This window comes from Strongyloides ratti (assembly GCF_001040885.1).
Source record: "Strongyloides ratti genome assembly S_ratti_ED321, chromosome : 2".
In the NCBI taxonomy this organism is placed as follows: Eukaryota; Metazoa; Nematoda; class Chromadorea; order Rhabditida; family Strongyloididae; genus Strongyloides; species Strongyloides ratti.
In genome coordinates, this window is record NC_037308.1 from 12,612,220 (window position 1) to 12,639,509 (window position 27,290).

The following is a 27,290-nucleotide window of genomic DNA, read 5'->3' on the forward strand; positions in this document are numbered from 1 at the left end:
TTTTATTGAAAAATTTACTACCAATTTTCTTAATTTTATTTTTATTTATTTTATATGATAATTTTGATTATTTATGTAAAAAAATTTTTTAAAACATTTTGTTCCCGTTTACCAACTATCAAATGCTCGAATTTTTAAAACTTTTCGGATACTTTTCTTATTTTTTTTTATTAATTTAGTACGTCAGTGACTCTAAAAGAGATCCATTTTTTTATACTTAAACTGCAAAATTTTCATTTTATTAGTTATCAAAATTGTTTAAAAAAAATTATATATAATCAAAACTATTATTACTTTTTTTTAATCAAATGACATTAATCATTTTAAAAAAATGTACAAAAATCATAAACATTAATAAGAAAAATATTTATTTCATTATTTTTTTATAAATATTATATAGAAAAGTTTGATAATAGAGATAACAATTGCTAATATTAAAATTTGTTAAGTTATTACTTTATACCAAATTAAATATTTTTTTATATTAAAAGAATAAATGATTTATTTTAAAGATAATTAATGATTATCATATATATAATAATTTTTAAAAAAAAAAATTCTGGTAAACAATATATATAAGTAATTTTTTTCTTCTAAGTTTAATTTTTTTTTTCATCATTGTTTATTTATTTACATATGATTTGTGCAGATGGTTAATAATTGGATTTCATTAAACTATAATATTAAATAATACAGATTAGGTAGGCGGTGAAAAGTTTAATGTTTAATTAACTTTTAAATATTTCGATGTCTTGTTTGGAATGTCAAAAAATAAATAGTGGAAATATATTATATACACTTGGAAGTAGTTTCGCATTTATAAGTTTAATATAAATATAAATTAATTTATTATATCTAGAAATAATTTTTAAATTATTTTTTTTTGTAAATTATAAACATTTTGTTCTAATTTTAATTAAAAAATTGTAAGTATAGTATTTTTGTTAAATGAAAGATATCTTAAATATTTATATATTTTCTATAAAAACACTATAATTGTTTTTATCTTTAGATGAAACTGTTATTTAGAAGTAAATATTTGTTGGTAGGAATAGTTTTAGGAGTTAATATACTTTTCGCTTCAACACAACATCATGGACATGCTCACGATGACCATCATGGACATTCACATGAGCATCCAGCTGCTAAATATGGAAAAGCAGTAAATGAAGCAGCACAAAAAATGGTTAAAGAAGACCATTTACATGATGATGATCATCATGGACATACTCATGAACATCATGGTCACACCCATGAACATGGACATGAATGCAATCATGGACACTCTCATGGTCATTCTCATGATGAGGAATCTTCTCATGGTCATTCACATGGTGAGGAGTCTTCTCACGGGCATTCACATACAAATGTTAAGCGTAGTACAACAACAAAATATCAAGATTATGCTAAAGATAGTTACTTTTCTTTTCTTAATGATCCAGTTAGAAGATTATGGACATATTCTATTGGTGCTACTCTTCTTATTTCAGCATTCCCATGCTTTCTTCTATTAACAATTCCTTTACAAGCTAATACTATTGAAAATGGACCACTTCTTAAAGTTTTACTTGCTTTTGGTTCTGGTGGTTTATTAGGTGATGCATTCTTACATTTGATTCCACATGCTCAACCAGCAGGAGATCATGGTCATGGACATAGTCATTCTGATTCAGAACATGGTCATTCACATGATAATACAGTTGGAGGATGGGTTCTTGGAGGTATTATTGCCTTTTTAATTATTGAAAAACTTGTCAGACTTATAAGAGGAGAAGATGGACATGGACATTCACATGGTGGTGAAAAGAAAAAAGTTAAATGTTCTGATGATGAAGATGATGATAAGGTTGAAAAAAATTCAAAAAAAAAAAAGAGTGTAAAAAAAGTTGAGGATAAATCATGTTCAAATATTAAAGTAACAGCTTTTTTGAATCTCGTTGCTGACTTTACTCATAACTTTACCGATGGTTTAGCTATTGGAGCTTCTTTTATTGCAGGTCCATATGTTGGTTTGGTAACAACAATGACAGTTCTTGTTCATGAAATTCCTCATGAAATAGGAGATTTTGCTATTCTTATTCAATCAGGTTTTTCAAAAAAACGTGCAATGTTTGTTCAATTAATCACAGCATTAGGAGCTTTATCAGGTTGTATTATATCACTTCTCTCAACAGATGCTCATAGTTTAGCTGAAGAGGCTGTATCAAGTTGGGTATTACCATTTACAGCTGGTGGTTTTATCTATATAGCTACCGTTTCTGTCATTCCTGAATTATTAGATAGTAACAGTAGTGTATGGCAAAGTATGAAAGAAATTATTGCAATTCTAGCAGGCATAGGAATGATGTATCTCATTGCATTGTATGAATAATATTTTTTTTTATCATTTTTTTGTTAAAATATTACTAACTTAATATTATTTTTGTATTTAGTTATCAATAAAAATTTAATGAAATTATATTTAAAAAACATCTTATCAAACAAATATATTTAAAAAAAATACTATTTTATTATTGGTCATGTTTTATCTTATCATTTATGGTCACATAAATACAAAGATGTTAAGTGATTTTTTCCAGGTTCTATTATGTTTAGAAAAAAAAATAAACATTCTTATCATCTTAGTAATTTTATATGATTAGATAACTTTACTATTTTATATCACTATAAATAGGGTTTTTATAAAAAAAAAAAGTATACACACTTACAACTATTGTAGTGTATAGTATTAAAAATTAGTATGAATGATTGTTTTCTATTAAATGATATCAAATCTCTTAAAGTTTCGGATGTTTTGAAGATACTCGATGAATCATTTCAAAAAAGATTATATAGTTTTAAGAATATTAAACAATCTATTTCAATAAAATCTTTATATTCATTTAATAATCTTAATAATTTTAAATTAAGAGATGTTACAAATGGAACTGCTTTCATGTCTAATATTATGAGACTTGAATTTTTTTGGAAACCACAAATTATTGATAATATACATACAATTATAAAAAATTCTGGGAATGATATACAATTAGAAGACATTCTAATAAAAAATGTAATTGTTAAAGTAAGTTTTCTTTTGTTAATACATATTTTACACTTGATAGATTCCTAGAATTGACCAAGTTTCAGATCATTTTAATGCTGTTTTTCAAAATGATGAACGTGTAATGATGAATATTGAAAATCCTGAAGTAAGAGAACACATGGAGATATGTATTGATAATAATACACAAAAAGAAATAAAATTTTATATAAACTTTTCAACTAATTATCCTGAATTAAAAATTCCTAAATTTTATGGTTACAAAGTGTGGGATAAAATTAATAAAGATGGTCTTCTATTAATAGAAGATCTTGGAAGAGATCCAAAAATAAATAGTGATTCAAATTATATTTACGGTTCGATAATACCAATGGTTCCTGGTTACAATGAAAAACAACTTTATTCTATAATTAAAACATTGGCTGAGATTCATGCTGTTTCTGCAAGCATACCAATAAGTGAAAAAATGTATGCAATTGAAAACTTTAACTTGGAAGAATATTTGAGATGGATTAAATCAATGTATATACTTGCAGAAATTGCTTTTATTGAAAAATTAAAAAAACCACAATTTCAAGAAAGAATTAAAAAATCAGCTTCATTTTATTGTGAAAAAACAATTAAAGATGTTTATTATGGAGATGAAAAAAAAAATGGTTTCCAAGGAATTTTTATTCACAACGACTTATGGGCAGCAAATGTACTTTATATAAAATCTCCATTAGGTACATTTGATGAAGTCAATGGTATAATTGATTGGCAAACAATATATCTTGGAAATCCAATGGCAGATTTTGCAAGACTTCTTGCTTTCAATACAACATCAAAGTATAGAAGAGAGAATGAAGAAAAACTTTTAAAATATTATCAAAAAATTTTTAATGAAAATTTAAAGGACAAATCTAAAGAAGTATCATTTGAAAACATTAACACAGCTTATTTTGAAAGCCTACCACTTGTGCTAATATTTTTTGCATTCTCCACACCAATGTATTATTTTATGAATTTTATAGTTAATGGAACAGAAGAACAAATAGATAGAAGAAGAGAGGAACTTATTAATAGAACATTAGATTTTTATGATGACGTTTTAAAAAAATATGGAATGTAAGACTTTTATTGATGATAAATTTTTTGTATAAATAACTAATTATAAATAAACTTATTTTTTTAGTTATATTAAGATAACTTTTTTATTAAGACTTTTTGTTTTTAAATTTAAATTTTTGAAAGAAATAAACAGCTAAAAATTTCATCTTTTCAACTTGTTAGACAGTTTACAATGTACAAGCAATAAATAAGCTTAAAAAACTTTGCTTCATAAAATTAAAACTACTGAAATTTTTAAAAATGAATTCAATTTTTTATTATACAGTTTTAATACATACTCTTTACTTTGAGAACAACAAAGAAATTTATATTTAAAACATCCTATTGACTTTTTTTTGTAAATTACATTTTTAAAATTTTTATGTTTAAAATAATTGTCAAGGATAAAGTTTAAAGTGTATTCTTTATTAAAAAAATCAATGATTATTATAAATACAACTTTTTAAATATTGCTAATTTGATTTTAAACAAATTTGTTCAATATTCATATTTAAAATTAAGTTATATATAACATGTTATTTATATATTTAGGACAATTTACTATAAAATTATAGTAAAGAATAAATTTTCTTGAAAAAATCTTTGCAAAACTTTATTTTCCCTTGTCATAATTATACTTGTGCATAACATAACATTGATATGATAACATTTTAATATAATATCTTTTCAAAAATTGAACACATATTTTAACACAAATTTTATTTTGGTCACATTTTGATATATTAAATAACCACATCTTTTTTTATAATTTCTTTTAAATTAAATTAAAAACTTGTAAAATGAAAATGAATGCTTTGTAATTTTCGTATCAAGAATGAAAAGACTATTTCCAAAAAATTATATTTCATTTGAAAAAACACCAAAATTAACATAGTTCATCTTATTATAGTAATGTTGAAAAAAATGCTCTTTTAAAAGTTATGAAATTTTTAAGTTTTATTAGAAATTTATACTCGAACTTCAAAAATACTCCAATTCAACAATTTCGTAGCATATGATAATATTGTATATTTTGCTGCAATAACTATGTTGAAATATAATTTTTCTGAAAAAAATCATTGTTCCACAAGATTATCAACAAATATTTTTATTTTAGAAAATTTCATTTAAAAGTATAAAATAGAAGAAAATTTTTGTAACTGGTTCCTCGTTTATTTATATATATAAGATTTTAAAAAATAAATAGTTTTTTAAAAGTTAAAAAAAATTTAGAAGAATTTTTCTTTATTTTTTTTTATATTTAGAATGTTCTTAAAGATTTCCACTACAATATGTGCAAAAAAGTTAATCATATTTGGGAGAAAAAAAAAGGAACAGTACCTAAACTTTTTTTTTAATGTAAATCATCCAATTCATAATCTATTCTTTGATAGATTTTTTAAGAATTCGAGGTCCATAAACAAGTACATAAGCACAGTGCCAATCTCCACCACCAGATAATTTCTTTACTTGCTCTTCAGTAACAAAATGAACTTCATCATCATCACACATAGCCCACTTGTCTTCTTTTCCTTTTCCTTCATTTTCTATTCTCACCCAGCCAACGTAATGACCTCCATTAGCATATCTACCTTTGTGTGTCACGACAGCTTTTAATTCATAAAGACCACTATTGTTACTTCCAATATCATCTTCAAAATCATATCGCACTTTTTCATACTTCATATTTTCATTTTCTTCTTTTTTTCTACTAGCAAAAGCATCTTCTTCAGCTTTGAAAGCAGCTCTCATTGGTTCAAGTTTTTTTTTTAATTCTGGTGTACATAATTCATGTAAATCCAATGTCATTGGAAATTTAACGTCCTTCAAAATCTTAGCGTTGATCTGTCCTTTCTCTTTGTAAAAGAATCTTACCAATTGTATTGTAACATAAGCTGGCAATCTTGAGATTAGTGTACGTTTTTCATATTTACAATTTCTATTTAATGTTACAGACATCTTCTCAATTTCTTCAACCATTTTATTTTTTAAACCACTTTGAAGATATTTAATATCTTGAGCTAGGAAACATGATAGTTGCAAGAAATCTTCGGCTGTTGTAGTAGCTTCTTCATCAGGATTTTCAAGATTCCTTATAGTTGATTGATAAGATCCAGAAAAAAATCTACTCAAAGAAGTGTTACCATTACCTGGAACTTTAAGACTAGGTAAAACATGTTTACATATTTCTACCCAAGCTTCATTTGCATCTTGTTGTTCAAGACTACCTTTTGATGTTGTTGTAGCCATTTGAGGACATAATTGATGGAAATAATTGAGAAAAACCATAGGAGTAACGGCTTTTTGTTTGGCTTTATTTTTGTCTAATGTAGAAAAAAGACTTTTCAAAGATATAAGAAATGATTTGTTGGCAGAATGATTATTTAACTCTGATTGTGATTCTGGATTGTAGGCATTTAAAGCTTCATTAACTTCCGGAACAGCTTTTAAAGCTTGTATTGTTGCGTTTAAGTAACACGTATTACCCAAATTTTTCAAACCAGTTGGTAAAGACATTTGAAGATCAGAATCATTTCCTGAATCTTCATTCATTGTCAACTCATTCTCTGGAGGTTTCTCTACAGGAACAACAGGCCCTGCTTGTCCCATCATCATCAGGGTAGTACCTGTTGCTAGTTTTACGCCTTTCCAATCTTCATTATCAAGTACTTTCCCCTAAAAGTTGCAAAAATTTATGAATTCAGATAAAAAAAAAAACTAACCTTAACCATAACTTTTTGCCTTTCAACATCTACACCTGTAAGCCTTTGTAACTCCTGTTTTAACATTAATGGAATTTGATTCTGATCAACTACTAACTCATACTTTTCTTTACCCCACTTAACAGTAACTTTTGACATTTCTAAATAAATATATAATTAAATGGTTTAATTAGCAAAAAAAGAACCACGCCATCAAAAAAGAAAAAACCACGACATTGGCAGGTAAAATATTGACAGTTATCTGTATATAAAAAAAAAACAAATCACAAAGAGGAACACAAAAAGAGAGTATAATGGAAACGATGACATTTCGATGTGCTTTCTAAACAATCGCTACAAGAACAAAATTTTGGAAGTTTATCACCAAATTTCCGGAAAATTGTACTAGTATATCTTCAATTATTGTATAACTTCACTGTGTTTTGACAAAGTAAATTAAACACAGAAAAAAAAAAGAAAAATAATTAAATTTTAGAGAGACTGACGACGAAAAATTTATTAAAATTATACATCTAAAATATATTTTCAAACCGAAAAGTTTAACAATGATAAAATTTTTTGAATTCATTTATAATAAAGTTACTTAACAATGTAGATATTTAACACAAACAACGAAAAAAGTCGAAAAAAAGGCTTCTATTTTCTTTTAAATTTTTGGTCCTGTGCTACATCGATGCTGTGAATTTTTGATTTGATTTACAACCCGAAAAGTGATGAAGAAAATTTTTGATATATCCTAAAAAGCATCTGCACACATTTTGTGGGATATATATATATATTAATATATAGAATGATAATATTAACTTTGACATTCTTGAAATAAAAAATATTAAAATATAATTTGGTTTCCTGTGTCATTAAGTTAACCTCTTAAAGACAACCTTCTCAATCTAGAAATTGAAGCTTTTTGGTTGGTATTGATGACTAGTGCCTTCCCCTGAATCAATATTACAATTATCATTATCTTCATCTCCTGAAAAGAAGTTGTCAATAATATCAAATGCTAATTTGTAGACATCTTCGTTTTCATGATTTTGAAGGTGTTCAATCTTATCAAGTCCTCCACATTCTTCAATTATCGTTGTTACCTGTTCAACATATGGATGGCTCTTTTTTAAAATATTGATAAGTCCATCAAGAACTACTTGAACAATTTGTGTATCACGAATTCCAAGAAGATTACAGAATGGTGGAATTACACCACGATCGACTAAATATCTCACTTGATTAACATTTCCAGAAATAGTAACATTTGAAATAGCCCATGCTGCTTCCTAAAAATATTGATTATATTAAATAAATATCGTTAAAAGGTAAAAAACAAACTTTTTGTGTCATGTGGTCACCTTTGTCAAGTAAGTTAATAATCAATGGGACCAAATCTGCATCAATAACGGCTTGAACCTGAGTATCTAAACCAGCAGTTATATTAGAAACAAACCATACAGCTTCTTTATTGATCTTAGCTTTACTGTGCATTAGAAGTGTTGGCATCATACTCAATGCTCCAGCATCAATAACGTGTTGAGTTTGTTCATCAGTACCAGTAACAATATTTCCAACAGCTCTCAAAGCAGCAGTTTGTACCTTATTTTCTTCATGTCCTAAAAGTTCCACAAGTCTCTTAACAACACCAGATTGAATAACAGCTTGAATTTGATCATTTCCACTATCTGTAAGATAAGATAAAGCCCATACTGTATCGACTAAAATTGCTGTGTCATCATGATATATTAAAATAGAAAGAGCAGGTAACAATGCAGTAACGACCTCAATTGTTGGAGCTGGATCTTTAGACCTGCAAAGATTGACCATAACCCACGTTACATTTCTCAGAAAGTTTATTGATATATCTGGTGTTACAAATTTCAATAGTTGTGGTATTATTCCTAACTTAATACAATAATCCCTAAAATGTGGTCCATCTCCAATAATGTTTCCAAGTGCCCACACAGCTTGTTCACAGACATTTAGATGTTCAGAGTTAAGTAAATCCAAAAACTTTGGTACTGCACCAGCTTGAACAACGGCTCTGGTTTGTTCACTAGTTCCAGATGCAATATTTGTAAGAGCCCAAGCTGCCTCAAATTGTAATTCTTTTATGTTAGTCTTCAAACATTCAACAAGTGCTGGAAGAATTCCACTACTAATTAAATCATCAATTGGAGGATTTTTGTCACTGCTAAGTAATTTTCTAGCTTGAGTTACAGCAGTTAATCTTCTAGCGGGATCATCTGACTTAGCTTCATTAACAATTTCAAACAACTTTTCACCATCAAATGGGACGTTTGATGGAAGATCCTCGGCAAAAGAACTTGTAGTAGGGTCAGTTGTTTCATGAATATTACGTCTTTTAGACAAGGCTTCTTCTCTTTTTTCTTTTCTCAAAGAAATTGAAGTTTCAAGACGATTTTTACGTAAAGAATCACTGTCCTTAGCTAAATTTTTGTATTGTTGCTGACGATCTGGATTCATAATAGTGAATAAGTTGACCTAAAATATAAATAATTAATAATATTATAGGTAAAAAATCAGTCAATTATCAGTGACCGCCAAATTTTTAATTATATTAAAATAACAAAGAAATTAATTATTGATAAATATAAATTTAAACTGTAATACAAATTAGACAAGGGAATTAACTAAGTTATTATTCATTTGATTTAAAAAAAGTGGAATAATGAGTCCAGAGAGTAAAGAAATAAAAATTGGAAACGTCTCGAATGAAGACATATTTCCAATTCAACATTGAATATTAATCTTTTTGAGAAATGAAATAATATTTCCATCTTACTTGGAAATTAAATGTTAACAAATTGGAATATTATAATTTATTGTTAATCGGTTTAATATTTTAAAAAAATAAGTTGAAAAAAAAAATAATGTATGTGGGTGTACATTTTTCATTTGATTTTTTACTTAATTATGCGGTTAATTTAAATGTATTACCATAATATAGTTGATAGAGAATTTGTTATTTACACATAAACTTTGTAATGTTTAATTATTACCTATAATGTACAATTTATTTCCCAACCTCTGTAGGATATTTTAAAATATAATGTAGTAAAAATAATCAAAAAAATTATCGACTGGAAAAATCATAAAGGTTAAAAAATATATATACGTATAGCAAAAATTTTATTTGCTTATTCATAAAAATAAAAATTAATACACAATGTAAGTAATATTTTTAAAATATACAGAAAGTAATGCAGATATAATGAAAAAATATAATATAAATGAAATATTGAGATCGTTCAATAAATTATTTAAAAACAGATTTATTTCGCATTAGTATCTAGTAAATGAACGTTATTTTTTGGTAAATCTCCATGAACTCGAAGCCGATAAAGACAAGTAAATGGTGCTCCATAATTACTAAGAACTTCCATTTCAACAATAGGACTAATTAAATTTTTATAGGATGGAGAAATTGTAAAAAATTGTAAAGGTTTCTTAGATATATCAAAAGTAAATGTTCCAAGATCAGTTTTTGTCTCTTGATTTTTTACATCTTCAAAACTCCAAAATTTAATTTCTTTTGGTGCACTATAAGCCTCTTTTGTTGGTATTAATTCAGTAGGTACATGCTCATAAGAAATATTTGTTATATGAATTGGACGTGACAAAGATATAGTAAGGTATCCTGTGCTACCTTCAAAACACCAACATTCTCCTGGAATAGTTCCTTGTGATTTTCTTTGTATAACTGTTCTAGGTGAATAGCTAACATACCATAAAGGAATACCCCACAATGATTCAATTCTGGATTGGACATTGTATTGTTTAGTACATCGAGTACTTACTATTGAACCACCAGAACTTTCTAAAGCATAATCTGCTAGACCAGTTTTATCGTGATCATATTTTTCAAGAAGACTTATAATTAAATCATGTACTTCTGACATATATAAATTTTTTTTAAAATCATCAGGACTATTCTGAATACCACGATAAACAGTTGCAAATTCTTTTAACCTTTCTGTAAGAATATTATGTATTTCTATTTTAAAAGAATTTAATGAATCTCTAAGAGTTTTATCAACATAAACATTATCAGCTTTGTCTTTGACTTCCTTTGATACATCATCCACGGAATGCCTAAATGAAGAAATTGAAAGACGTTGTTGTTCCTCCATCATTTCTTGAACATTTTTTAATTTTTGATCCCATATATTTTTCATATTTATTAATTCTTTATCTAACACGCCATTAATTTCATTCATAATATTTTCTACTGAAATTTTTGGCTCTCTTTCTATATGTTTCTCAATAACTTTGACCTCTTTCTCCTTGAATTCAATTTTTGAAATTGCATTTTCTATCTCAACTTGTATTCTAGATAATATTCTTTTAGTAAATGCCTCCTCATCAAAATTTGATGAGATAAAATTATTATATTGAACATTTGAAATATCCGATTCCTTTTTATTTAATGAAGCCATTGTAATAGTATCGTTTTCAGATTTACTTATTATACTAACGAAAAAATTGGCCAATAATGAATATATGGCATAGAAAAAGTAAATCACAAAAGATAAAAGGTAATGAATCATACTAAAACCGTATGCAAGTATTGAATCAATGAACTCTCTTAAATATGTAAATTGATTTGAAAAAACAGAAAAAATAGAACCAACATAACTATTACTTTTTTCCACTATAATTTTTGAATCCTCAGTAATTTTATTGTATACAATAGAGGAATAATCAACCCCTTTATGAATAACGTCACCAGCAAAAGTAACACTTCTACTTTTAATATCACCGGCACTTTTCATTGCACGTGAAAAAATATTGGGAAAAATTTCATTTGAAACACCAATATTTTCCTTAATATTATCATTAAGAAAGCAAAATAATAAAATAGATAGTAGTAGAATAAAAAGTGGTAAAAAACAAAAATAACATAAACCCCATTTTCTACTAATATTTGATATTGTTTTCTTATTTGTCCTTGAATTTTCTGTTCCTACAATCTCCATATTGTTGTTTATAAACGTTGATGTGACAGCTTTCCCTTTTGATGAAATGATCAATGTAATATAAGAGGTACACGCAACTATAAGTGTACACAATTTGAAAACTTTGCTCTTTAAATATCTCCAGAAGAGTGTAAATTTGGAAGGTCCTCTACTAATACGATTGACATTAAAAACTCTCCGTACAGTCACAGGACCTTTAAATATAATAGGACTTTTAATACTGTTATTTTGAAAATTATCAGTATCATCAAAAGACATATCTAACTGATTCGACATACCAAAAACAAATAGAAGAAATTTATAAATGTGTCTTTCCAAAAAACGATAGGTTACACTTATGTGTTGAAAAAATAATTGAAATAAAATACCAAAGCATTGTTTAAGTTTAATTGATAGGAGAAAATATCGTGTGTGAAAATATGATCTCCACGTTCCATCATTAATAATAATTTTTTGGCCTAATCTTTGTCTAGATAAATTGGAAAACTGATATCCTAAATGACCACTTTTATCATAAACAAGACTATAAATTACAATATGTTCATGAATAAATCTTTTTTAATGCATTTACCTTTTGGCTAGATTATAATCTGTTCTTACTGGTGTTTTTGTATCCAATATAGCATCCATCTCATCCTTTGTTAACGGTGGTGAATTTGCTGTACTAAAAATAAAGAAAATGACTAATAAAATTGTAAATCAAGATTTGTATTAGATTTTGAAAATTGATAAAAACAACATACCGAAAACCATGCATGATTGATTTATAGAAAATATAAAACAACTTAGCTTCTAATCATAAATAGATTTTAAGAATCAAAACAGGATGACAGTTTGGTTAAAGAAGAAATATTTAAATATAATTTATATTAGTTCAATAAGATTAAAATCTACAAAAATTGTTTATATATTTATTAGGTAGAAAAAATTTGAATAAAACAATTAACTTTTTAAAAAAATATATATATATATTTAACTCTATAAAAATAAATATAAAACGATATTATTTAACTTCAAATAATTTATAAAACATTTATATTTAATTAAAATAATTTAAAATAGACAATTAAATATAAAAATTAAAAGATTATGGTTATAAATATAAATAAAAATTCATTTGAATTTACATAAATTGTCAAAATAATTTAACTCAAAGTGATTTCGGTTTCTAATAACAAAAGTATTTCATTAAAGAACTTAATTTACAATAAAAATTAACAGACAAAAAGGTCAAATTTAAAAAGTAGTACAAACTCCTTTTAATAAATAATAAAGAAATTACATTAAAATAATTAAATAATTGTAGTACTTGCTATTAAAACATATAATAAAAAAAAGAAAATTATTTCAAATATTATTCTATTTGATATGTATATTTAATACAACATTTATTATGATATAAGAAGACAACGAACAAGTAAAGACATTTACTCAATGGTGAGAAAAAAAAAAGTTATCAAAGGTTAGATCTTTACAACGGCAACTTCTTATATTAGAATAGCTGAGTAAATGAACCAAAAAAATAAATTAGGCAGAAATAGTTTATAAGTGATAGTCAACTTTTAATCATATCTTCTGCTCAAATAAAACATTATTGTTATTATTTTAAATGTTCATTGTTATTACTTATCAAGGAGAACAATAATACAACAAAATAATTAACACTTTTATCAATGGATAAGAAATGGAAAATGTTAATTAATATACAATTGGCGCCATTTTTACTTTAATTAGATAGGCAATCAAATTCGTGACGAAAATTGTACGTATAGAGAAAAAAAAAAGGAGCGCAAAATGCACAAGATATTAATATAAAAATACTGTTGGAGAAATGCATATTACCCTGTGAACATATTTGTTTACAATCTTATGTTATTAATAATCTGACGATTCATATTGTTGTAGAAACTTACTATACAACAATTCTTCTAGATCATTATCGTTTCTTTAATAAAAAAAATAATACTGAGAAATTTTATTAAATTTAAAAAAACATGCAAGTACAATATAAGTTAATATTTGATCCAATAAATAAAAATATTTAAATGGTATTTTTTTATTTTGGTAAGAACAATTTAAATGAAAAAAAGATTATTAAAAAAACTTAAGAAAAATGTGTTTTATTTTTATTTTAACTGATATAAATATTATAATAGTTAGTTTAAAAAAAATTTTTTGGAAAACATCACTCTTAAAATAAATTGCCATAAATATGTTAAATTATTTGATTTCCAAAATTTACATAAAAAAATAACTGATAAAGAAATTTTTTTTGATAAATTTTTGATAACTTTTATTTCTAAATAGACACTTTATTCCAAATATATTGACAAGTATCAAATAACTTTTTATTTTTTTTCCACAGTTACTATTGTTCCCATTGAAGTGTACCATTTAAATTTATAATATTCTAATTTACAAAGTGTTTTAATACGACATTAACTTTAAAACTAGTCTTTATTTTTATATTTAGAGAAGATGGATGATTATTTAGCTGAACATGCACCAGAACCAACAAGTGAAGAAAGAGATATGGCATTATTACGTTTCTTTTCTGAATATGATCATCTTCGATCAACCTATGAATTATATCTTACTTTGAAGGGTGACCGTGCAACTAAAGCCGATCCTAATGTTGTGGCTTCATTACCAAGAATGATAAGTAAAGATATAAATTCAAGTTGTATGTTGTATATAACAAAAATAATGTTATTAAAATTAATTTTTTTTTCAGCACAATGTACAATTTGTTTAAATCATTTTGGTGAAAGTGATCCAAACCCAGAAGCTGAAGTTATGGTGATGCCTTGTCAACATAAATTTCATTCTTCATGCCTTAAAATGTGGCTTGACAGAGCTTCTGCTTGCCCTTTATGTAGAAAAGATTTACCTAGTGATGATGAGTTTATAGAAGAATTGAAAAAAAAAATTGACAGATCAAATAAGCGACAAGCTGATATTGATGAACTTCATGATTCCATGTATATGTAAGATTTTATAAAGTTTTTTAAAACTGGCAAATAAATTTTTTTGATATATTTTTAATTTTAATATAATCATACTGGTAATTTATTTGTTGGGGTTTTTTTTTTATATTTAAATATTTTTTATTTTGATGTTTATTTTACCTTAATTTTTTTAATCATAGTGTTTTATACTTTTTTCATATTTTATTTAAATTCTTTATCTCTAATAGTTGTAATTATTGAGGAAGATTTTTAATAAAGGTGTTAAATAACAAATATTTTATTGGTTTTTATACTTATTTAGAATATCATATGATAATATTTATAAATTATAAGATAAAATATCCGTGAAATCTATTGTTTTTTATAAACCGATTGAACTATATTGCAAATTTGGTACACACTGTAAAGTTTTTATTTCTTAACTTACTTTTTTTTCTAATAAAAAACACTAGACTATTTTATGGTGTTTTTTCTTTAATTTATTAAGATAAATTATAATATTAAAAAACTTTTTAAGTTGGAATTTTTTTAAATAAAAAAGCACTGTTAAAAGCAGAAAATTTGTAAAAAAAAAGAAATGCGGTTGTGGAGCAGTATATTAGTATAAGAAAAGAGATTTTTAATAACAATATGAACTTGAATTATTTAAATTTTAGTTTTACCGAAATAAATTAAATATCTACTATTAACATTTAATATATTCATTTATTCCTGGTTTGGATTGATAAAGATTAAGTAATCCGGTTCTAATTCTTGTTTTTTTCTTCGTTCAATTATAATTTTGGTTTTTTTTTCCTTTAAATTTGGTATTTCTGGATTATTTTAAATAAGACATGGCAAATATAGAATTCTTTATTAGTAACAATATAAAAAAAAGAGGATGTCATTATTTTCGACTATTTATATAAATAAAAAAGTATAAATATATTAGATTAAAATTTAAAAGAAACGTTAAAGTTATACATTTGTAATTGTAACGTTATCTTATTATTCTGGTAAGACTGTCGTTACTGGTGGGAAAGATGTATTTACAAATTTAGGTGAAAATGTGGTATAAGAGATATTTTTATCACCTTTCTTGGTTGATCTTCTTTTTTGTTGCCTTGTATAGATACGGGATGTAACAAAATGTCCTTTATCTAATGGAAAAACTGTTGTACCATTAAAACTAGGTCTCATTGTAGTTTGAATCTTTCTTCTACCATTTTTCCATTTTCCTTGTCTTCTATCATCATTTCCTTTATTTTTTGACAATTGATCATTATTTTTTTTTCCTGAATCATTATCTCCATTATGATTTTTTGATTGATAAACTTTATGTTTATTATTAAATCCTTTTTTTGAATTTAAATTTTTTTTACCTCTATTTTCTCCTTCTGGCTTTTTTTTAGTTGGTGTTTGTTTTGTTACAGTATATATTTCATTAAGTTCTGTAAGTTTTTCGGCAATTTTAGTTAATCTACGAAGTTCTTTTTGAAGAACAATTAATTGATTTTTTGTTTTATTTCTCACTAAAAATATATTATTTAATTTTTAATTTTACTTACAATTACTTGCTGTATCTGTACCACTTTCATTTGATTTTTTAAAATTATTATTAGCCTTATCATTGGTTGAATTTTTATTCTCAGTTTCAAGGAGTAATTTTTTTAACTTATACAATTTATTTTGATTGCGAATTTTGAATTTTTTTCTCTTATCAGTAAGAGTTTTATTTTCATTTTCAACAATATGATTACCAAAATGTTTACCTTTATTATGAACTAAAGGAACTGTAGTTGTCACATTAGAATTAGTAGCAGTAGTTTGTTCTAGAGATTGAGATGCTACAAATGAAATAATAATAACAAAAGTAATAGTTATTGGTAAAAAATATTGCAAAATTTTCATTCTGTTATTAAAATATTTTTATTTTTAAAAGGATTCTTCTTTTATATGGCATTTGATCATGTAAATATTAATTCAACCGGTTAAGAAGTCTAGTAAAAGTGGGCAGTTTAAATTTTTTTTTAACAAAGAATTATGTGTTAACAATGATTTATAGATGCCGCCTTGTTTAAATTTATCTTTAATATTTTTATAATTTATTATTAACAAAAGACATAAATTATTAGTTAATTTTGGGAAACATTTTTATATTGAAAAATAATCTTATAATTATTTATGAGGATCATTTTTTTTTAATAATGCAATTAATTTTATATGTAATATTATTTTTTAAACTAAATAAAAATACATTATATAATATATCATACCTTCTGTTATTGAATTGCCTTTTTTTTGTCATTACATTTAATTCATAGTAAAGAAAAGATAACTATTTTCAATATTATTACAAACAAGTTATCAAAAAGTTATTTTTTAAAAATTAATTAAATTTTGGTAAGGTAAACTTTTCTTGATAAAAAAAAGTAGAAAATTAAATATGGTTGAAAATATTTTATTCTAATATCATTAATCTATGATATATTTTTGAAAATTTATTTTATATAAATGATAAAATTGTACAAACGATGTACGTCACACTTGATTAATGTTTAACTATCTTGTAACGGATAAAGTATAAATCAAGAAATAAATATTAAACACTAGTTTTTGTCTAATTCTTCTTTTTTTTTTAATTATTTTACAAATACAGGATAAAAATATTTGTAAATATTTCAAATTATAATTTTTTTTTAATAATAGTTAAACATATGTGAAGAAGCATAAGGATAGGTCATTCAAATTGTCAATTATTTTATTTTGTAAAGAAATGATAGCTAATTGGTTAAGGATATTTAATTTGATAAACAAATTATTATCCAATAATTGAGAAAAATTCTTTAAATCAGACTATAATTTTCAAAAAGAACTATTTTCAAAATTTATTTAACTAAATAATTAAATATAATTAGTTGTTTTTTTTTTACATATATTTCTTAATAGCACTTTGTCGAAATGTTGAACATGTCATTAAAAAAATTTTTTTTATGAATTAATGTAAAACATAAAAAGTAGAAATTGTGTATGTTTTTTTTAAATAATTTTTTTAATTCTATAAAAAAAATTAAATCTTTTTAGAATATTAGAATTATTACAAACATTAACATTATAAAATTTTGTTATAATTAGAAAAATCTTAACATAAGATTAACTAAATTAATTTTATAATTACAAAATCTTTATTAAATGTAAAGTTAAAATGAATATTTTAATATATTTAAAAATGTACAATGAAAAGTAATTACAATGAAAAAATGAATATAAATATTTGTCAAGATTTACTCTAGAGTTTTATGATGATATCATCAAAGTATATAAATTACCATCACTTAAACGTATGTGTAAAAAAATAAGAATTTATTTATCAATTTAAATTTTTTATACTTTTCAATATTTCTCATAAAAAAAGAAATCTAAAAAATGTTTAAATTTCTTTTGTAAATAATAAATTTCATAACATTAATTTGTGTGAAAATTTAAATTTTATGATATCTTTATTAATCGTTTATATTAAATATTCTTGTAAATTAATTTGCTATTTAATGCAATAAAAGCAAAAATAATATAAGCTTATTTTTTTTCAATACATATATATTTGTTATTTTACTATTACATTAATTTTTTTTCAATGATAAATTTAAAGATCTATCTATTTAACAATAATTCTATTTACTAAATATATTCTTAATTAGAATATTTCAATAAAATATATTTTCAAATTATTATCTATAAATTATTATAACACAAAATTTTAATTTTCTAATAAAATGATTTTAATTAATGATTTTATTTAATAAATATTTATACTATTATAAGAAAAATTTTACTTAAATGGAACAAGAAAATTGTAAAGATCCTAAAGGTATGTCATTTATATTATTACAATTTTAATATTTTTTTTTAGCAGAACAATTTTTTCAATATACTGATAAGGAAATGTCAACTAACTGTAGTATTATTGACATACATCATAAAAAATTTAGTAAATAAAAATTTAATATTATTTTTGATTATAACTTTTTAATAATTATAAATTCTTTATAAAATTTTTTAAAATAATTATATTATTATATCTTAAAAATGCCTTTTTTGTTTCATTTTTATCTTAATCATTTATTTTAACAATCAAAAAAAAATTTATTATAAAGCAAACGCTTTAAAACAAACTTTTACATCTAATCACAAAAAGTAATATGTTCTCTTTGTTATTACTCCTATAAGATACAAGTTTAGAAAAAGTAATGTAACTATTTTGGTGTTATCTTATCGTGAATGTCATTTTAAAAGGTAAAAAATATTATTTATATAATTATTATGAGGTCTGCTGAAATAATTAAACCTCTACGTATTTTTTTATAAAAATGTTTGAACAATACTATGATAATAATGATGTAAGTTTAATTTTTTTTTTTTTAATTTTAAAATTATTTTAGGGAAAAAATAATGAAGAAGTAAGAATTGATAAAGAAACAACTCAGAGATTGTATAAAATATTAGTTATTGGAGATCCCGGAACAGGAAAATCAAGTATAATTAGACAATTTGTTCAAAATACATATACACAATATTACAAAGCAACTGTTGGTGTTGATTTTGCTACTAAAATTCTTATGCATGAAGATGGTACTTTATTAAGATTACAGTTATGGGATGTTTCTGGACAAGATAGATTTAGTAATTTAACAAGAGTCTACTTTAAAGATGCTCATGGAGCAATTGTAGTGACAGATTGTTTAAGGAATAGCACCATGGATGGTGGTTTAAAATGGAAAAATGATTTAGATAATAAAATAAGACTAGCTGATGGAAATTTGATACCAACAATATGTGTAGCAAACAAATGTGATGTAAAAAGAGATTTAAATGAAGAAAAATTTGATAAATTTTGTAGAGAAAATAATTTTTGCAAAGGAATGATATGTAGTGCTAAAGAAAACATTGGTATTGAAAATGTTTTTAGAGAGCTTTCAACAATGATTTTAGATATTGACAAAAAAGGATTGTATGAAATACCAGCATATTTAAGAGATTCTAACACATATCGTCTTTCTGATTTGTCATCTGAAATTTATCAACGTATTGATAAAAAAAATACTAAACCAAATGGCTTTATCAAAACATTTTGTTGTCAATAGTCTAAATTAAATAAAGAGAAAATTAACTAAACAAAAAAAAATAAATAAATATTTCTTCATATTACAATAGATTAACAAAAAGAGTTAAATAAAATTTATTAAAAAGTTTTTTCTTGTTATACGCAATTAGATAAAATGACTAAATTTATCATCAAATTTCAATATTTTTCTTTTATATCCATCAAAAACAAATATAAAAAAAGATATGTTTTTGAAAAGTTATTTCTTTACATTTTTACCAATTGTTTTCCACGGACATTCAGAGACTTTCTTTGATTTGTTAGGTGTACTTATAATGGTTGGGGTAGATGTAATAATCTTAGAAGTTTTTTCACTATTCCAAGCAGATGAAGATGTAGTAGCTGAGTTGTTAGTTTGTTTATTCACTCCTAGTAAATCGCCAAGATTAAACTTTAATGGTGCTTTTTCATGTGTTTCTGGATCATCTGGAACAATATTTGGTGACTCCCAATTTTTAGAAGATGACAATAATGATGGTTTTAAGGGAGCACTTTTAGATGGAATATGAAGATTAGAAGAAATTGATGAAAAAGAATGACTGTTGTTATTACCAACAACAGGTGCTGGTCCAGAAACTATTGAAGGTGTAGTTGTTGTATTAGGCGTTGATGTTGTTGTCGTTGTTGTTGATCCACTAGCTTTTTGTTTTTTATTCTTTTTAGATGTCTGAATAGTAAAACCAACAGCTTGTGCTGGAGCAGAAAGATCATCTTTTGCAAGTTTTGCTTTTAAAACACGTGATCTAATTTCAGATCTTTTTTCAAGAAATTGTTTAATAAACTTTTTAACAGCTGCTGAATCACCAAAATATGTATGGAAATAATCTTCCACTTCTGATGGGTGTTCTACATCAATAATAAAACTACAGAATACCTCATAATCAACATTTTTTTTCATTGTTTTTAATTTTTCACGTAACCAAACTTCTAATTCTTTTCTTGACCTAACATCTTTCTCTTCAGTTGGACTTGGTGGAACTTCTTTTGATTCTTCTTTTAACTTACTATTACTTTCATTACTCCAATTGGTATAATTTGTTTTTGGAGAAACATCTTTAACGACATTATTTGAAGTATTTGAAGGCGGTGTCTTCTTTTGAACTGTTTCAGCAAAATTAATTGGAGAAACACTTTTTACATCATTTGTGTTCCATGCAGATTTACTAGATTCTTTAGATGTATTAGCAGATATCACATCTCCCAAATTAAAGCTCAATTTATTTTTTTCATTTGTAGATGGTTCATCAGGTACTATATTTGGAGTTTCCCAAACTTTTTGTGTTGACAAAATAGGTGGCTTTTGAATCTGTGTTTTTGGTGCTGTTTCCAAATAATTTAAAATACTCCTGTTATTTGAAGAAGATTGGATAGAATTTTTAACGACTGGTTCATTTTTCCTGTTCTTCTTTGTTTTTTGATTAGTTGATATCCAATTAGTTGTTTCCTCATTTGATGTAACTGTAAAAATATCACAAATAATTCTAAATAAATAAACATACCACTATATTTATTACTAGAACCATTATCAGTATTCTGAAATTTATCTTGATATAATGATCCCTCAGTCAGCTGCTCTTCATCAATCGAACTATCAACTGCCTCATTAGAAAATTCAGATTCTATATTACTATTTATATTATTGGAATGATCTTCTTCATCTAATCTTTGCATACCTAAATTACTAATACGACCTTCTGAAGATTTTTCCAAAATACCTAGTCTCTCTTTTTCTAATTGGCTGCTAATAAAATCTCTCCAATGCTCGAAATTCATTTGTTGACCGGCTTCTTTATAATAGAAATCAACCATTATAAATTCCTCATGTAATCTGGGAGACTGTGCTGAAACAAATGGATTTCTTTCATTTGCTGTTTTCATAAGATCAATTAACCTAGCCCACTTTTTACATGGACCACCATATATTATAAATCTAAAATAGGGACTCAAATCTCCTGAAATAAAACGTATTGACAAATCAGAAGCATCATAAGGTCCACTCTGATTTCCTTCCACAGATAACACAGCCCATTGTAATTCTTCACGATTATGATGCCATTTAGGAAATGGTAAAATTTCAACCATTACTATAGCATCACCTTTTAATATATCATTATGATTATCAGATCTAGAAATCATTTCATTCTCAGGTAAAGTATTATAAATATTATTCATTGTAAAAGGTTCATCAGGATTGAAATGATTAATGTTATTCATGGCAAATAAAGGAAGTGTTGAATTTGACATCATTTGAAGAGGATTATAATTAGGATAACTATGTATATCTTGATCGAGAGATAATCGTTGTTGTGTCATTAGTCTTGAAAAAGGATCCATTGTTGTATTGTTTACAAATCCACTTTTATAAGGTACGAATGAAGGAAATGTCGGTAACGAAAGACCGCTTGTTTCTAATGGCATGTTAAACATATTTAAATGTTTAGGTATACCATTAGAATCTAATGATCCAATATTGTTTTGAAATGAATCGAGTGAGAAATTTAATGAATTTGGTAAAAACGACATTCTTCCATTTGGCAAACCATTTATATCAATACCATAAGAATTCATACTATTACTAAAATTAGTATTAAGTCCTTGATCTGCTAAATGATTCCATTGATTAGAAGGAGAATTAGGAAAATCGTTAAAATTACTAGTGTATGTTTCCAATCGATCAGCATCAAACTTTATTCCTAAATCATTATCAACATCCAGTTCATAGTGATTATCTTTTCCCACATCCTCAGTCAAAATATTTTCTGTAATTCCTTGAGGTAGATTAAGTTGTTCTCTTCTAATTGTTTCTCTTACTGAAGAATATTTATTTTCTTTCTTTTGTGGTAATGTATTTTTTATAGATGTATTCATATCATCGCCAGTAGTTTTACACCTCCAATTGTCATCCAACTCACTTTTCATGGGATAATTTTTGCCAATTTTATATTTATCTGAAGAACTAAAACTTTTTCTAGTTCCATCTGACGAAGTAACTGTTTTAATTCCATCTCTCCAATTTTGTTCCATAGCACTACTAAGAGAAGTATTATTTTTTAATGGAGTAAGTGTGACACTTTTTCTAAACTTTTGAGAAACTTTTTCCCATTCTCCATCATTATTTTTTGAATTTTTAATTTGTTGTACCTTTTTTGAAGGTTCTTTACTTTCAGTACTTGCCATTGACTTAAAGTAACGTTTTTCATTTGAAAAGAAACAGTTACCTTCTAATTCCTTAGGATTAGGATCATTCATGGTGTTGATGTAGCTTTCAATAGCGTCTTTTGAAATTGACATTGTAGAAGTAATAAAAATTGGTGATTTTTAAAAAAAAAGATGATCGGAAATAATTCGACTGAACAAAGTTGTGCTGAAAATTAAAATATTAGGAACACATAAATAAAGAAAATTTAGAAATAAAAAAATGTCACATGAATATTCAATGATCATAGAAATTTTTTAGATATTCTATTAAGCGACACGTATTCAAATTGAAAATTTAAACAGTGATGGATTATAAATGGTTTTGGAATAAGATATTTTCCAATGATCATATATTTTTAAATATTCTATTCTTATTTATCATTTTTAAGTGAAATTGAAAGAAAATGTAGGTACAAAATAGATACTAATAAATTATAATTAAGAGAAAAGTTAAATGCAAACTTGTTCTTTAGTTTCAAGCTTATCAATTAAATGTACATAGATAATGTGTTTTAGTATCAACTAAAAATTGTACGAATTGGAATAATATGTATGTTTTTATAGGAAGGACAAAAAGTAAATTGTACTTCCTATATTTCACTACTAAAAGGTTTTTTTTTGTATGTTAGAGATGTGTAGTATTTACTAGTCTTCTGATAACAAATAAACCTCATGCCAATATATTACAACTTGTTAATTCTTTTAAATTAGTTCTTTTACGATCAATATTAACAATTAGAATATTGTAATTTATACTTTCTTCAAATTATATTACAAAATTAATTCCTTTTTTTTAATATATAAATCAAATGAAAAAACTAACTATATTATAATATTATATAAATCAGATCAACCAAATAAAGTTTTTTTACATTAAGAAAAACATTGTATAATTAATAACTTAATCAAAGTTAACTTATTTCAGTGATTTTTAAACCATATGGCATGCCTTTCATTAAATAATTCAATTATAAAGAAAAATTTTAAAAATATTAGCTAATTTTAATTAGTAGTATATCAAAAATATCCTTAAAAATAATATTATTTAAAGAGAACATTTCAAAATATTGTCAAAGAAAAAAAAAATAACACAGGTGTATATTTTATGTCTAAATATTTTCTAAACAACAACTTTCATACTTTATCTAGATTTTTTTTCAAGGCTTATACCTATCTGGCGATGCTTTTTTATATTTTTTTTCTAAAGTGATTCAAATTTCTTAACATTTGACTTAATTTTAAGAATGTAATTTAACTTTTAACTACTAATATCTTTAAATACTTTTCTAATGATTTTAAAAATTAAAAATGAATCAATTTAAAGAAATTTTTTTTTCTTATTATTTAAAATCTATTATTTTATATAAAATTTTTATTTACTTATTGTTTTTAAATTTTAAAGATTTTATTTTCAATAAATGTTTTAAGCACCATGTTTTATTTTTATATTTTCTTTAACAATAATATTCATATTTTGTCATTAAAATATTTTAAAGTTTAACAATTTTTTTAACAATTTTGTATGTAAATATGTTCTATACCGTAATGCTACATAACATTTTAACTTCAAAATAAATATTGAAAATTTTAAATTTTTATCACTTTGAATAAAATTTCTAATATTTTTCTATAACTAACTTATAAATATTAATTTCTTAAAATCTTAAATTTCTAAACAAAAGTTTTAAGAATTCTTTAAAACATTAATAAATAAACTTTTATGTAAATTATAAACTTTAAATTCCTAAAAAAAATAGTCGAATATTAAATTCCAATAAAAATAACTGGAAACTTTAATATTAATTTGAAGCTAAAGTTATGAGTAACATTGTGATATTAACATATTTACATACAAAATTGAGAAATAATGTATCAAATTATAAAATTGTCAAATGATAAAATATGAATATTAATATTGAAAAATGTAAAATATATAAGTAAAATAAAACTAGGTGTTTCAAAGATTTATTAAAAATAAGAATATAAAAAATTTCAATAAAGGAACAGAATAAAAATAATAGAAAAAAATTTGTTAAAAAAATATTCATAAAATAAAAGTGACCAAAAGTTATTAATGTTTTTTTTTTAAAATAAAGGTAATTGAAATAATGGTTAGTATAATTTGACAAAGATTTTCAAATTATCAATATTATAATAATCTAAAAAAAATTTTTTTTAAACTTTTAAAATACAAATTCTTAAATAGTTTAAAAAATTAATCAATATGTTTTATTTTTATTAATAGTTTAATTGCAGAGAAAGTTTTTATCCGTTTTGAAAAGTAATATGCAATTTCAATTTTTGGAAAGTATAAAATTTTAAAAAATGTCTTTTTTTAAATAATTTCCATAATACTTTATGCATAAAAATCACATTAAATTAAGATTTATATGATTTTCTTTCTCATAAATTTCTTAAATTCTGTTTTTGAAATTTTCTCAATAGTAATTTTTGAAATTCTATTTATTAATTGTCATTTTTTTCAACGTCTTAATTAGATTCTTCTACATAAAATACTTTTTATTGATTATACTTATCAATTTGTCAAAGTCTTTTTTTAATCTTTTTTATTTATTTCAGAATCAAAATTTTTATCTGTCTTCATTATTATCATAATAGCTTTCATAAATATAATTACTTTGTGAAATTTTAATATGACATTGTTGAAAGTCTGTTCTAGATTTCTGTCGCATTTGATTTCTACTACTTTTATTTTGAAAATCGTTATTGAATTTATTTTAAAATGTGTTTTATTTGTTCAACCTTTTAATGTTAGTATAAAACTGAGAAGAATGATTTTTTAAGTTTGAAAGTAAGTCTTGTCCATTTTTAAAAAATGAAACTAATTTTTCCCCTTTTTTTTTTCTTTTAAAACAATGATTTTTACCCTTTTAGAAACAGTCCCGTATGAAGATGAAATTACTTTGGAAAAAAAATCCAACCTTTAAAATGAAATAATTTTTCACTAGGAAAACGTATTTTTTTATTTCGAAATAAAAAAAAATACAATCAAACATAATTTTGTTACTTTATCAAAGATCAAAAATTTATAAAGTTATATGGATTTTTCTTTTTACAATACCATGCTAAAAGTACTTTTAACTAACTACTGTCAAACAATCAGTTTCCAAATTGTTCTTTGGTACATATTAAAATAGTATTACATTATTTTGATTGCTGTAAACAAAATAATTTTTTTTCATGCTTTAATAGCACACATAGTAAATTACAATTTGTCATTATCTCTTAGATTTTATTACAATAAAGTAGTAAGTCTATTGTGTTAGACAATGGTAGATGTCTTTTTCATTTAAAGGTAGAAAATGATTTTCGCGCTTGAAGATGTCCGTTCACCAAAATTTAGCCTACTCTTAGAACGACAGGATAAAGTACTTTTTTCGTCCAGTTTAATGTAATAATTACAAAATTTACTGTCATTTTAACTTTTTTTGTTAAGATTTTTATTTTATTCATTATTTTAGTTTAAGCTAATATATTAAATTTTTTTTTCTTTAGATATTGTGATTAAATCACCGTAGATGGAAAATAGTAAAACTCCAGAAATGAAATATTTTAAGTATTCTTCTATAGAGGATGTTCATTTAACAACTCCAAAGTCTGCACACAGAGCTTTGGATGGAAAAGTTGCTAAATCAAACACTAGATCTCGCCTTCGTAAAAACTTAATAACTCCTCGAAAACTTTTTGATGGTAAACCAGCTACTCGAACTGTTTTATTTAAAAAAAATAATTCAGATATGGTAGTAAACCAGGTACTCGATCACTGTAATGTTATTGCTGATAATCGAAACAAGACAACTTCGTGTAGCAAGAAAGAAGACAATGACTTCATTGATTTGAGATGTCTGGAAACATTTCTGGATGAACCAACCTATGGAAAATTTCCTGAAAGGGAAAATATTGATCAATTAAATAATTGTAAGTTAGTTTTTATTTTTATTTTATCATTTTTCTAGTATTAAATTACATGGAAGACCTTACAACAAAAGATGTCAATGAAGGATGTATATCATTCAGAAAAAATTGTACTCCCCCAAGTCGAGCTGGAGAAAGAAGAAATGGAGGTACTGATTATAGTATTGATAGTAATGCTATAAAAAGAAATTAAGGGGGTGTATT

General features: G+C 24.3%; 9 protein-coding genes across 9 annotated transcripts; 4 read left to right on the forward strand and 5 right to left on the reverse strand.

The window, feature by feature from the left end:
* Nucleotides 1-1,012: 1,012 nt before the first annotated feature.
* On the forward strand, nt 1,013-4,154 carry SRAE_2000402700 (Zinc transporter SLC39A7; the record flags this gene model as incomplete). Its single annotated transcript, XM_024642848.1, has 3 exons — nt 1,013-2,361; nt 2,911-3,064; nt 3,105-4,154. 3 exons carry the CDS (start codon nt 1,013-1,015, stop codon nt 4,152-4,154), a joined length of 2,553 nt encoding a protein of 850 aa, XP_024508578.1.
* Nucleotides 4,155-5,512: 1,358 nt separating this feature from the next.
* Nucleotides 5,513-6,993, reverse strand: SRAE_2000402800 (Ubiquitin carboxyl-terminal hydrolase; the record flags this gene model as incomplete). Its single annotated transcript, XM_024642849.1, has 2 exons — nt 5,513-6,808; nt 6,856-6,993. The coding sequence occupies 2 exons, from the start codon at nt 6,991-6,993 to the stop codon at nt 5,513-5,515; spliced, it is 1,434 nt and encodes a 477-aa protein (XP_024508579.1).
* A 752-nt stretch (nt 6,994-7,745) lies between these two features.
* On the reverse strand, nt 7,746-9,330 carry SRAE_2000402900 (Importin subunit alpha; the record flags this gene model as incomplete). The annotated part of the gene is made up of 2 exons (XM_024642850.1): nt 7,746-8,129; nt 8,182-9,330. 2 exons carry the CDS (start codon nt 9,328-9,330, stop codon nt 7,746-7,748), a joined length of 1,533 nt encoding a protein of 510 aa, XP_024508580.1.
* Nucleotides 9,331-10,139: 809 nt separating this feature from the next.
* On the reverse strand, nt 10,140-12,600 carry SRAE_2000403000 (Sperm-associated antigen 4; the record flags this gene model as incomplete). Its single annotated transcript, XM_024642851.1, has 3 exons — nt 10,140-12,366; nt 12,415-12,507; nt 12,587-12,600. 3 exons carry the CDS (start codon nt 12,598-12,600, stop codon nt 10,140-10,142), a joined length of 2,334 nt encoding a protein of 777 aa, XP_024508581.1.
* A 1,288-nt stretch (nt 12,601-13,888) lies between these two features.
* Nucleotides 13,889-14,834, forward strand: SRAE_2000403100 (E3 ubiquitin-protein ligase RNF181; the record flags this gene model as incomplete). Its single annotated transcript, XM_024642853.1, has 3 exons — nt 13,889-13,907; nt 14,317-14,526; nt 14,578-14,834. The coding sequence occupies 3 exons, from the start codon at nt 13,889-13,891 to the stop codon at nt 14,832-14,834; spliced, it is 486 nt and encodes a 161-aa protein (XP_024508582.1).
* Nucleotides 14,835-15,799: 965 nt separating this feature from the next.
* SRAE_2000403200 (Hypothetical protein) lies at nt 15,800-16,702 on the reverse strand (the record flags this gene model as incomplete). The annotated part of the gene is made up of 2 exons (XM_024642854.1): nt 15,800-16,323; nt 16,360-16,702. The coding sequence occupies 2 exons, from the start codon at nt 16,700-16,702 to the stop codon at nt 15,800-15,802; spliced, it is 867 nt and encodes a 288-aa protein (XP_024508583.1).
* Nucleotides 16,703-19,158: 2,456 nt separating this feature from the next.
* SRAE_2000403300 (FI09421p) lies at nt 19,159-19,932 on the forward strand (the record flags this gene model as incomplete). The annotated part of the gene is made up of 2 exons (XM_024642855.1): nt 19,159-19,188; nt 19,231-19,932. The coding sequence occupies 2 exons, from the start codon at nt 19,159-19,161 to the stop codon at nt 19,930-19,932; spliced, it is 732 nt and encodes a 243-aa protein (XP_024508584.1).
* Nucleotides 19,933-20,151: 219 nt separating this feature from the next.
* On the reverse strand, nt 20,152-23,243 carry SRAE_2000403400 (Hypothetical protein; the record flags this gene model as incomplete). Its single annotated transcript, XM_024642856.1, has 4 exons — nt 20,152-21,410; nt 21,452-21,625; nt 21,668-22,555; nt 22,607-23,243. 4 exons carry the CDS (start codon nt 23,241-23,243, stop codon nt 20,152-20,154), a joined length of 2,958 nt encoding a protein of 985 aa, XP_024508585.1.
* A 3,446-nt stretch (nt 23,244-26,689) lies between these two features.
* Nucleotides 26,690-27,279, forward strand: SRAE_2000403500 (Hypothetical protein; the record flags this gene model as incomplete). Its single annotated transcript, XM_024642857.1, has 3 exons — nt 26,690-26,861; nt 26,907-27,089; nt 27,128-27,279. 3 exons carry the CDS (start codon nt 26,690-26,692, stop codon nt 27,277-27,279), a joined length of 507 nt encoding a protein of 168 aa, XP_024508586.1.
* Nucleotides 27,280-27,290: the final 11 nt, after the last annotated feature.